At 42.6% G+C, this 13311-nt stretch overlaps 1 protein-coding gene and 1 long non-coding RNA gene across 2 annotated transcripts; both read left to right on the forward strand.

Annotated features, from left to right (window-relative positions):
• The first annotated feature begins 5077 nt into the window (after positions 1-5077).
• On the forward strand, positions 5078-6435 carry LOC129829361 (uncharacterized). Its single transcript, XR_008755377.1, has 5 exons — positions 5078-5364; positions 5482-5571; positions 5746-5886; positions 5980-6154; positions 6300-6435. It is a non-coding gene; the product is annotated as an uncharacterized LOC129829361 (long non-coding RNA).
• A 343-nt stretch (positions 6436-6778) lies between these two features.
• LOC129829734 (uncharacterized) lies at positions 6779-11744 on the forward strand. The gene is made up of 2 exons (XM_055891623.1): positions 6779-8389; positions 9632-11744. Exons 1-2 carry the CDS (start codon positions 7889-7891, stop codon positions 11465-11467), a joined length of 2337 nt encoding a protein of 778 aa, XP_055747598.1. The 5' UTR covers positions 6779-7888; the 3' UTR covers positions 11468-11744.
• Positions 11745-13311: the final 1567 nt, after the last annotated feature.

Here is a 13311-nt window from a genome sequence, read left to right on the forward strand (position 1 = left end):
ATCCCCTCAGTCTTGTGGTGTGGATATGATCTGGGTTCAATCACAGTCAGTCTCATTGGTGCCATTGGACCTTGATCGCACAGTTGATGTCTATCAGCTGCTGGGGTGTTGTGAGAGGAGGTCAGGGGAGGGGTGAAGTGTAGCAGTGGTTCCGTGAACAGAATAACCTTGCCTAATACTTGAGCTAGAGCCTAGGCATTCGCTCAGCAGTGGGCTAACACAGTCTTGTGGCATGCAGATGACTCCAGTTCAAACTCAGACACAGTGGCGTGTATTCATAGATGCCAAGGGAAGCCAGGCTTTCCCAAACATTTGACCAATAAAAATATAAAATAATTTCTCTTTTGTCTCTGTGTTATTATAATTATCCGTAAATTCGCAAGTGACTGAATCTGATTGATTTTTAGATTTTGTTGGCCAATCAGCATTGAGCTGAGTTCAACTGTGGGTTGTCCTGGTGCATCAAAATGCCCCCCAAGGGAGGCCGATTTGGCTTCACACCAATCAAATCACACCCTGAGCAAAACGTCATCATTGTCAGAAAAGGGTGTTGATTTCTAGTCTTCTTGTGTTGATGTCTTGCAGTAGCTAGTTTGCTAAATCGGCCCTTTCCTGAGGCATGGATGGAGATGGGGATTTGGACTTGAGGTGATGGAGATAGGGATTTGGACTTGAGGTTTTGACTTAATTCTCTGTACAGGCCAATGATTATAACGGCAATTCTGATCTAACCATAAATTCATGCCACTGTCCTGAGACGATTGAAGTTCAATATGTAGCCTAGTAGACTCACATTAACTAGCTAGCTAACATAATTGGTTCATTGTTGCCAAATGTGAGGAAGTTAGGACAGCACAAATTGTAGCTAGGTAGCCTATGAAAACAAACTAAAAGCGTGGGTTTGAATCTTGAAGCATGGATTCCGATTGGTCAGAACAGCATTGAATAGACCTTAGCATGGATACTTCCTGTTTGAGTTTCTGCCTATAGGAAGGGAGGAGCAAAATGGAGTCGTGATCAGATTTGCCGAAGGAAGGGCGGGGGAGGGCCTTCTAGGCATTTCGAAAAGTTGAGTAGCAGTGGTCCAATGTTTTACCAGCACGAGTACTACAGTCAATGTATTGGTAGAACTTTGATAGCGTTTTCCTCAAATTTGCTTTGTTAAAATCCCCAGCTACAATAAATGTGGCCTTAGGATATGTATTTTCCAGTTTGCATAAAGTCCAGTGTTGTTCTTTGACGGCTGTCGTGGTATCTGCTTGAGGAGGAATATTGACCACAGTCAATGTGTTGGTAGAACTTCAGTAACGTTTTCCTCATTTGCTTTGTTAAAATCCACAGCTACAATAAATGCGGCCTCAGGATCTGTGGTTTCCAGTTTGAATAAACTCAAGTGTAGTTCTTTCAGGGCCATCGTGGTATCGGCTTGAGGGGGAATATACACATTACATTACATTACATTTACATTTAAGTCATTTAGCAGACGCTCTTATCCAGAGCGACTTACAAATTGGTGCATTCACCTTATGACATCCAGTGGAACAGCCACTTTACAATAGTGCATCAAGATCTTTTAAGGGGGGGGGGGGGGGTCAGGAGGATTGCTTTATCCTATCCTAGGTATTCCTTAAAGAGGTGGGGTTTCAGGTGTCTCCGGAAGGTGGTGATTGACTCCGCTGTCCTGGCGTCGTGAGGGAGTTTGTTCCACCATTGGGGGGCCAGAGCAGCGAACAGTTTTGACTGGGCTGAGCGGGAACTATACTTCCTCAGTGGTAGGGAGGCGAGCAGGCCAGAGGTGGATGAACGCAGTGCCCTTGTTTGGGTGTAGGGCCTGATCAGAGCCTGGAGGTACTGAGGTGCCGTTCCCCTCACAGCTCCGTAGGCAAGCACCATGGTCTTGTAGCGGATGCGAGCTTCAACTGGAAGCCAGTGGAGAGAGTGGAGGAGCGGGGTGACGTGAGAGAACTTGGGAAGGTTGAACACCAGACGGGCTGCGGCGTTCTGGATGAGTTGTAGGGGTTTAATGGCACAGGCAGGGAGCCCAGCCAACAGCGAGTTGCAGTAATCCAGACGGGAGATGACAAGTGCCTGGATTAGGACCTGCGCCGCTTCCTGTGTGAGGCAGGGTCGTACTCTGCGGATGTTGTAGAGCATGAACCTACAGGAACGGGCCACCGCCTTGATGTTAGTTGAGAACGACAGGGTGTTGTCCAGGATCACGCCAAGGTTCTTAGCGCTCTGGGAGGAGGACACAATGGAGTTGTCAACCGTGATGGCGAGATCATGGAACGGGCAGTCCTTCCCCGGGAGGAAGAGCAGCTCCGTCTTGCCGAGGTTCAGCTTGAGGTGGTGATCCGTCATCCACACTGATATGTCTGCCAGACATGCAGAGATGCGATTCGCCACCTGGTCATCAGAAGGGGGAAAGGAGAAGATTAATTGTGTGTCGTCTGCATAGCAATGATAGGAGAGACCATGTGAGGTTATGACAGAGCCAAGTGACTTGGTGTATAGCGAGAATAGGAGAGGGCCTAGAACAGAGCCCTGGGGGACACCAGTGGTGAGAGCGCGTGGTGAGGAGACAGATTCTCGCCACGCCACCTGGTAGGAGCGACCTGTCAGGTAGGACGCAATCCAAGCGTGGGCTGCGCCGGAGATGCCCAACTCGGAGAGGGTGGAGAGGAGGCTGTGACTATAACCCCCAAAAATTCTCTTGGGCGGTAATATGGTCGGCATTTCATTGTGAGGTATTCTAGGTCGGGTGAACAAAAGGACTTGAGTTTCTGTATGTTATATCAATCACACCATGAGTGGTTAATCATGAAACATACACCCCCGCCTTTCTTCTTCTCGGAGAGTTCTTTATTCCTGTCTGCGCGATGTACTGAGAACCCAGATGGCTGTATGGACGGGGACAGTATATCCCGAGAGAGCCATGTTTCCGTGAAACAGAGTATGTCACAATGCCTGATGTCTCTCTGGAAGGAGATCCTCGCCCTGAGCTCGTCTACTTTATTATCCAGAGACTGAACATTAGCAAGTAATATACTCTGAAGCGGTGGATGGTGTGCATGCCTCCACAGTCGGACTAGAAGTCCACTCCAAATACCTCTTCTCTGCCGGCAGTGTTTTGGAGCAACCTTTGGAATAAGTTAAATTGCCCTGGGAGGTATGAACAAAGGATCCAATTCTGAAAAGTGAGGTACCGCTGTTCTGATATCCAAAAGTTATTTCCGGCTGCATCTAATAACACAAAACATTTTCTGGGCTAATAATGTAACAAATAACACACACAAAAAAAATACTGCAAAGTTGCTTAGGAGCTAGAAGCAGAGCTGCCATATCTGTCGGCGCCATCTGTTCTGTTTTTAAGACACTGTTGTTCAGAGGAGCTAGCCAACAACACAGCTAACACAATAACTTCAAACTGAAGCTGGAAAGACTGCAAACTACCTGCACTTAGTTTCATTTGACCTTTTTTCACTTGACATTTCTTTGTATATATCCATAAAAATCATGCCAGCTGATTCGTGATTTTGACTGGCTGAGAAATGCTGTCTGCCTCTCTCTCGTCCCAAAACCCAACCCCTACACGTTCATTACTATGGGACAGTTGGAGATCAAATTTGAATATTGAAACAATGTTGCAAATGTCGGAGAGACAGACAGCAAGGTTTATACAAATCTCTGCTGTTGAAAACTCACTGTTAGTATAAAATAATTGTTAAATAATGTCTAGATGCTTTTTACAGTGGAGATCAAGTTTTAACTTCCCTGCCTGGACTGATGAGACAGTGGATTACGCAGTCAGATGGAACAGAGTAAATAGGCATTTTAACATCATAGATTTAGCCGGTGGTAACTTGTGGAATAGACACCGGCTGGAATTAGCTTTAAACCAATCAGCATTCAGGATTAGATCCAGCCGTTGTATAAAGAGCAAATATCACAACATAGGTTGTAATATGGCTTTTTTACTGTCTTGGCTTTGTCGTGGAAAATCGTATTACAAATATAACACTTACAAGAACTTGTGAATTCAATAAAGGCTTTTAATACAAAATATCAGAAGCCGTGTCAGTCCGCGGAAAAGACCAACTTCCATAAGTACTGGCTCTGTTCTTATACACATACATCAAATGAGTCCATCCCACATGCAAATTAAGTTCCTCCCCTTAGTCCATCTGCCACCATTATCTTTCAGTTTAAGCTTCCTGCTTGTTCACGCCCAATAACGCCCATATCTGCTTTCAGTTAGGTTATAATGGTGGCAGGACCCCTTCTTGTCCTAAAAATAATATATGTCCATCTATCCTATGGGCCTATGTCTTTGGCCTTCGTACTAATGTTTACCTTGGTGTGCTCTTTGGTATGTTTGCCCTTATTAGGATCAGCAGACTATGTGTCCCTCTAACATTAGTGTGTCCAGCTGTCCTGTGCGCCTATGTGTCGCCTTCTCCTCCTGTGGTCTGATGTACAAATTTATATCTGTCCCTATATGTACCATTTACTCCCACAGCTTCCCCAGTGATTTTACACATGCACCGCTACTGGTCAGACACAGGTCACATAATTAGAATCTCTGTGGCAACAGTAGCCTGGGCCCAGATCTGTTTGTGCTCTTGTCAACTTCATTGCTCTTATAGCTAAGCCAAAAATCATATTTGGCATGACAGTGAGTGGCAGGGAGTTGATATAAAAAAACAAATAGACTGGCACTCAGGCTATGGCAACAGTAGTTCATTGGGCGTCAACCTATGATGACATATCAGGCTCGCCGCCATGTCATAATGGTCGGATGAACTATCACAGGTGAGTTTGTAAGAAATACATTATTGCTATGTTGCTGTTTTCAGGAGAAGACCTCAAAGCCCCTGTGTCAGATACCCTCGCGACCAGAGAAGCAAACTCGTCCACTGAAAGGGAAGCCTCCACAGATCATGATAGAAACAAAGCCGTCAGTGAGCAGCAGATTGCCTGCCATGACAAAGCTTCCGGTCCTACCTGGGGTCGCATTTAAATTTCATAGAGCCAGCTTGGGTAAAAAGGTAAGCAGAACATATATTTAACAGGATACAGTATACATTTTTTTGAAAGAATGGTGCAGTAGAATAGAAGAAGGGTCCAGTAGAGTGGTGCTTTAGAATGGAAGAAGGATCCAGTAGAATGTTTATTTTTTTGTTTATATCCTTGTTCCTTCAGTTGTATCAGCCTACATCTGATTTCAACCTCAGTGACCCAAACTGTCACATTATGAGGCCGACGTACAACAGTTTGCATGACCCAAACCTCAATGAATACTTCCATCAGAAGGAAATGCATGAGAAGTTAAAGAAGCAAAACTTCATCACTAAAGAGGACAACGTAAGTTTGAAGTTAATATTATTGTTTCTGAACAGTGTAGTAGAAGACTAAGCTTTACCGATAGTTAACTCCAGGAGTATTATAGCAGGAAACATTTTGATTCTCTCTCTTCTCAAGGTTGTATGCTCATTAAAGGAGTATAACACATACAAACATTACCTGGATACGGTCAAGACTGACCATCATAAAACGTACAGCAAAAAGTTGGTATGTGGGCAGTTTGACTGCGTTCTTAAATGTGAACTTCTGTGAAGATCACACATGTTCTTTTCACGAGAAAATGTGAAATGATCATTCATCACTCTAAAAACAATGTAACATTTATTTTATTAGGTAGATAAGTGTTTAAAATGTACAAAATTTGTATTTATCCTATTTAAGAAGGAACAGATACTGAGAATGGTTCAGTTGCAAGAGGAAGACCATATACCTAAGGACGTTACCCTGGAAGATATGATAAGAGTACTTACTGAATAAAGGAGCACAGAACCTGAAGCATCTGCAGTCAACCATTGGTTCCAGGTAGGCAAGAAGTGCATGAGGTAATAAAGTAGAGTTATATAGGCCTACTCTGTGTTGGCAATGTCATGACTCATCTGTTTAATGTATTGATAGGGACAGGGGACAGAAATATGGCCTGCAAACTGCGTTGTATGACCAAGAGAGAGAGTTTAAAGAGGATTGGGTTTCTAAGGAGCGATCCAGGCTGAAACTCATTGAAAAAGATGTGAGGCACGATTTGAACAAGGCCAAGTATATGAAAGAGGCCAAAGAAAAGCGCATCAGAAAGGTACAAATGTCACACTTTCATCATACTTCACAAAACTACCCACAATTATTTTCAAGTTTGAATAAATCATGAAAATTAAGAAATCATTTTACCTCAACTTTTGTGGATGCTAAGTTGCTATTTTTGGACTCTATGTTCTTCACAGAAAATGTGCATTATGGAACAAAAACAGGCTATTCAGTTGAGGATAATGGAAGAGGAATTGAAAAACCTCCAGGAGTTTGAGGGGTTTAGAGAGGCCTCTATCAAACCAAATAAGCTGCTGGAAGAAATATTTGAAAAACCAGGTAAGATTTCATTTGAATTCATCACACAGTTAAGCAATGTTTAAATGACTATGCCAAATGCAACCTACAAGGAGCAGTTGAATGTGTTGTGCTGTATATCATATCGTATTTTGCATTAAAAAAAAAAATCTATTATAGCATCTGCTCAGCCTGCTCTCAAACCTGCTCACTCCAAAACTGTAAAGAAAACCGTTTCTCTGTCAGGTAAGAACATTTCCTTACTAAAGAACCATAATTTCATTACGAAATATCTTTCAGAGTATGTTCATAATCAGTGAATGCTAAATTAAATCATTTTTTTTAAATGTGTGTGTGTTATTAATAGGGAAATCTAAGGAAAAGCCAGCCATGCTACAGAGGAGACCAAGCCTTGCACCACTCCAGAGGAGACCATGCCTGGATGGTCTGGCACCGCTGAAGGGTTTCCAAGAACCTGTTTTTAGGATCTTCAAAGCCATCAAGGGACAAAGCATCCCAGACAGAGCTCAGCTGAAATCTGTCATCCTCGACCACTTAGGCTCCAAGCTTGTCAGGAAGCAGCTGGCGGAGTCAATCAGGGATGAGGTCAAACTGACGATTCCAGGGACTACACCAGCGGCACAAAGGGCTCTGAGTGCCAGAATCGCTTACGATGTGTTGAAGTGCGTCTCTCGAGCGGCCAATCCTAGCAATGAACCTGCCTGCAGACTCCGTGGGGGAAACACAATCAAACCCAATGCTCAAGCAGATGATCCAGAACCAGAGGAGCGGATGGCCAACGGAGAAGACATAAACGCCTATGTGACAACGTTGATCACTGACGTTCTGGAGGAAGTCCAGGAGCAGGTTATCGTAATGATCCGAGGGTACTCCCCTACCCAATTCAGAGTTGTCTCTGCAAAGGCCAGCCAAACAGCCATTGATGTGGTAAGCAATGTTTTGGAAGACATTAGACACTTATTAAATGAGGAAAACATTGAAGCGCTTGCACTAGACTGTGATGCTGAAGAAGGCACCTCAGGTATAACAAACATTCAGCCACCTGCATTGACTGCATTAAAAAAGGCAGACCCCGAGAACCGCCGAGATTCCTGTTCAAAACTAGAAGGTGTCGCCTGTGACCTTATTAGCACTGCATATGACAGCATCCTTTTCGAGCTGGCTTTTCCTGAGCTTCAGGGTGAAAGAGATGAACAACCAATCAACTCAAGGGCTATCAGAAGTGACACACAAATCTCTTTTGTAGAAAAAGCTCCTTCCCTGACTCTGGAAATACTTCCCTCGGAGCCAGTGATCTCATCTTTATACAACTCTCCCAGTTATGGAATGGTGTTTTCATCTGACACTTCAGAGGTTTCAGAAAACAACAGTAAGACAAGCAGCTCAGAGGCCTCCGCAGCTGCATCAACCTCGTCCCAGGAGACGGATACCACAACCACTGTAGAATGCAAAGAAGAAAGAGTAGAGAATGGTAACACCAGTGAAACAGACAAGGTCCTTTCTGTCCCCATCATTCAATACTGAAGAAGTTGTTTCAAAGCCTATTCTCTTGCACAAGGTGAAGAAAGAAAATGCAGCCACCAGAAGCGCTTCTCTTCCCAACCTGTATGGACTTGTTGTGGATGCAGTTATGGACCACTTCAGCACAGAACCCTTCAAAGACAATCTGGCCCAATCAGTGAAGAATGAGGTGAGACGCACCCTTTCTATGCCTGAATGTGGATTGTTGAACCTTCAAATTGATAATTACTTTGAGAGGAAAATGCTAGAGGATATGCTGAAGGAAGTATCCCGACAGTGCGGAGGAACAAGCTCTAGCACCGTGGCTGAAGAGGCTACAGATGAAGAAGAGATCTACAGACTAGAATCTGCTGCAGCACAACTGATACAGAAAGTTTTCCAGGACGTCAAGACACATTCTGTTGTCAAGATCAAGAAGGGTTCTCCCAAGAGATGTCTATCCCCAGAAGTAAGTCAATATATTCATGTTGTATGTACTGTGTAATGTTGTATGCAACATTTATATGTACTGTGTGATGCCATGACACTTTTCCTACAAGGGAGGTCATGTACACTGAGTATACTAAGCATTAGGAACACCTTCCTAATCTAATATTGAGTGGTGTCGAAAGCATTCCACAAGGATGGTGGCCCATGTTGACTCCAATGCTTCCCACAGTTGTGTCAAGTTGGCTGGATGTCCATTGGGTTGTGGACTATTCTTGGAAATGTTGAGCGTGAAAAACCTAGGAGCGTTGCAGTTCTTGACACAAGCTGGTGTGCCTGGCACCTACTACTATACCCCGTTCAAAGGCAATTAAATGTTTTGTCTTGCCCATTCAGCATTTAAATGGCACACACATGGTCCCAGTGCTTAAAAATCCTTCTTTAACCTGTCTCCTCCCCTTCATCTACACTGATTTGAAGTGGAATTAACAGGTGATATCCATAAGGGATCATAGCTTTCACCTAGATTCACCTGGTCAGTCTATGTCATAGAAAGAGCAGGTGTTCTTAATGTATTTGTGTTGATGTTTTATCTGTGTTGATGGTGATCTGATTGATTGTTGATGTGATTGTTGATGGGGATGCTTCTATTTGCAACACCAAGATAAATTCCTAGTATCATTTGTTCAGTGGTGGAAAAAGTACCCAATTGTCATATTTGAGTAAAAGTGAAGATACCTTAATAGAAAATGACTCAAGTAAAAATGAGTCACCCAGTAAGATACTACTTAAGTAAAAGTCTAAAAGTATTTGGTTTTAAATATATCTAAGAATCAAAAGTAAAAGTATAAATCATTTAAAATTCCTTATATTAAGCAAACCAGACCCATTTTTTTTGTAATTTTAAATTACAGATAGCCAGGAGCACACTCCAACACTTACAAATGAAGCATGTGTATTTAGTGAGTCTGCCAGGGATGTTCTCTTGATAAATGTGTGAATTGGACTATATTCCTGTCCTGCTAAGCATTCAAAATGTAATGAGTACTTTTGGATGACAGGGAAAATGTATGGAGTAAAAAATACTTTATTTTCATGAGGAATGTAGTGAAGTAGAAGTAAAAGTTGTCCAAAATATAGAAATAGTGAAGTACAGATACCCAAATAAACTACTGAAGTAGTACTTTAAAGTATTTTTACTTAAGTACTTTACACCACTGCATTTGTTGCATGGCGATAAATTATTCTGATTCTATCTCCAAAGGTAAGCCGAACAGCCATCAATGCTGTGAGCAGTCTTCTGGGTGACATGGAGACAACTGTGATGGCCAGTGTTCCATGTTCTTGTACTACTTCCAGAGCAGATATGGAAGGAATGCTCTCTGAGGCAACAGGTGAGCACCCAGCGAAATCAATGGCCTCTACAAAAGTTGAGTTGATCGCTGATGATTTAGTGGAAGATGCCATCGATATGTGCAGTGAAATGATTTTAGACGACCAGCCACTAGCCCTACTACATGACAATCCTGAAGAAGGTACATCAAATGTTGTTGTTCCTGGACCAATTCAGAGCAGCCTGTCTGGATCTGATGAACGCCACACAAAATCACAGGTCCCTGCAGTAAAGATTGAAGACCATAAGGTAAAGCCAATTTTGATCCAAGACACAGCGCTCATATCTCCAGGTGAGAAGAATACGGATGAAAAAAGAGTCATTAGAGTAAGTTATGTCTTTAACTCATCCCCTAGAAGGAAAGCTCACCAGGCCACCATAAGCACCTCTTTCCCTAACCTCTATGTCACCCTTGTGGATGGAGTTCTGGACCAAATTAGCACAGAACCTTTCAAAGAAACCCTGGCCCAATCTGTGAGGAATGAGGTAAGACATTCTGTCTCTTTGCCTCAATTTGGATCAGTGAACCTCAAAAGCGAGGACTGCTCAGAGAAAGAAATTATTGAGGATATGTTGAAAAGTGTATCCAGAAAACTCAGTAAAGACCAGGCCTGTCAGCTGACCGGGAAAGCCAGTGAGACCATGAATGCCAACGTAGATGCCATTTCACTTACCCCCAAACTACAGTCTACTGCCAAAGACCAAATCATCAAAGTTCTGGAGCAGGTCAACACTAAAATAATCAATATGATTAGACTAGATTCTCCCAACAGGACGATTTCCCCCAAGGCAAGCCAGACTGCCATCAATGCTGTCAGCAACATTTTGGGTGCTATGGGAACCTCTCTCAAGGCAAGCAACACACCATTTGTTCCTAATGTGGCTGGACTCCAGCCTGACCTAGATGATGTAGCATCTTACTCAACTGAAGCTTTTGAGGGATATCCAGGGACCTGGATGTCATCCCTGAAGATAAAATATATTGCCTCAGGCCTCATGGACACTGTCTGTGATGACCTACTGGATGAGGATGGTTTCCTCAGACGGAGCGCTGGTGCAATATCCTCACAGGAAGACCTTGATCTTCAGAAGGTAATTACTTCAAAACCAGCATCCCCAGTCAATTGCATGCTCGTCAAAGGATGCCTGTCAATGTCCTACCTTGATGCTTTGAAGAATCCTGAAGACATTGAAAATGCCACTCACCTCAGTAGAAGCATTGACTCTCTCTCCGTAATTGGTGTGCCTACTTCAACCTCAAAGGAAGATTCATACGGCACAGAATTGAAACTGACACAGTTGCAAAAGGATGTCTCTGCATCATCCTCACTTTATGCCATGAGCAACTGTCGGAGCTCATTGGAGTTTCCCTCCAGTCGATCTGATATCCCTATTGACAAAGAGGCCCAAAGGATTTCCTCCACAGACGAAGAAGACAGTCTGTCCAAATCCCTCCTGACCTCTTCCAAATCAGTCTTCAATGTCTCTGGCCTCGTCCCTACTCCTCCAGAGGGAAAGCCAAAGGTGAGGCTGCCACGGCGCCCAGTGCTTCGCCTTAGGAAGGTTCCAGAGGAGCCCCCCAAAAAGATGCACATTTACACAGTTTGCAGGGGTGCTTTTCATTTCCCAACTGAGACAATGCGATCGATCAGTCCATCATCATTCGAGGGAGAATTCTCAACTCCCGAGTCCCAGAGGCCAAGGTAATACTCTCTTTCTCATAGGCCTAATCTGAAAAGCTTTTTAACACCTAGCCCACTGTTGATATTTGAACAGCCTTGATTCTAAATGTTTTTATTTTTGTAGAGCTTTCGTAGAGCTTTGCGAACTCTCTTATGAAAAGCGTTGCACATATTAAATTTATTTTTTATTCATTAAGAGCGGTGGACAGCTCAGATAAGGAGTCTATCTTTAATATAGACTCATCCAAAAGACTCGTCGCAGAGATAATGCTGTCTGTTCGGGAGGACGTTGTTGAGGCAAAGCAGAGCGAGTTGGCCGCACATCTGGCTGCGCTGTCATCTGACAATGAGATGCTCAGCACTTTGGCTCAGAGTGGGACACCCCGCGCCGATTCATGAACTGCCTCCAACACCTCTCCTCACAGTGAGAGTGATAACTGAAGAGAGATTCACATGTTTACTTGGACATACATGGTAGAAGCATTTGCTTACATTATTTTGAATCGCATTGAGCTATTAAAGAATGCATTTATTTTCTAAAAAAGACAAAAGCATTTATTTACAATGTGTAATTTTTCTTAGGTGTAAGTGTTAAGTTAGGAATATTAAATAGAAAATTAGGAGAGAGTAATTATATATCTTTGCTCTGAATGGTGACATTGTTTAAACAGTCTCACAATTTGACCATAAAATATTAATACACTTTTTTTTTTACACTGACTTTTATGGTTCTAAAGGGAGGAGAGGACAAAGCTGCATGAATTTAGGAGTCACAAGCGCCCCAGTAATATTTATTAACTTTACATTCCTGCCATTCGTCCTGCTTGTAAGTAGTCTCTCAACAGCATTGTATGACCTATTGTTCTGTTGACACAGAAACGCTTCACTAATCAGTACAACTTCCTCTGTATTCCAGTTATTATACCTCAGATTGTTGAATTTATGCATCAAGAGTGTTGTGGTATTTTATTCACTGTTTATTCTGTCAAGATTTGATCATTATTGCTCGGATTGTCCGAATATTTTAATACTGAATAGCCTCATTAGAATAGAGCTGCAACTATTTGAGGGTAAATCCCAGAATCATTAGGACTACTTTGGGACATATTGAGTCCAGATAGGCCTAAATGCAATGGGTCAGGTTGTATTTTAAGATGGCTATTCACTTATTAGCACGAGTTTTCACACGTGACTCTGTAATCACCAATGATTTATATATAGGCTATACTAGAAGACTAATAAGGCATTTTATTATATTGTAAAAAATATTTTGGAAGCAATAGAAATTCATTTATTAATGACTACATTTGTTTGTGACACGTTTATCATATTACAGACACCTTAATGCTTACTTTTAAATTATATTATGTGAGCTAAACATACAAAACCATTTTTTCCCTGAAGTATAATTTTTTAGAGATTACTGAAATCTATGTCCCCGCTACAGAATACTTAAATACATGTAATTTAATTGAAATACTTTAGAATTCCATTCATTCCTATGGAGGAATGCTTTTACCCGTGGAGTACCAATATGGCCGACCGGTGTTTTCAACGCCTCTCAATAGCCAATACATAGCAAACACCAATCCAGGGTTTATATACATCACTGGTAATTACCCAATTTTAATAAAAGCTAGTAACATTCTCAACACTCCAGCAGTTTCACTAGACTTCTTACAGTATCCTATAAGAAGTACATCTACTGTACACACCATAGTAGATATTTAGTGGCGATTTTAGAATGTAAATCTTGGTGAGGCAAACTCCTGTCATGACGTTGGCCTGTGGGTAAGGTTTATGACCCCCCCCCCCCCCCCCCCATAAATACCTTTCTCCCTTCCCTCTCTCTCTGACTCTACTGAAGGA

This window comes from Salvelinus fontinalis, chromosome 31 (assembly GCF_029448725.1).
Source record: "Salvelinus fontinalis isolate EN_2023a chromosome 31, ASM2944872v1, whole genome shotgun sequence".
NCBI lineage: Eukaryota > Metazoa > Chordata > Actinopteri > Salmoniformes > Salmonidae > Salvelinus > Salvelinus fontinalis.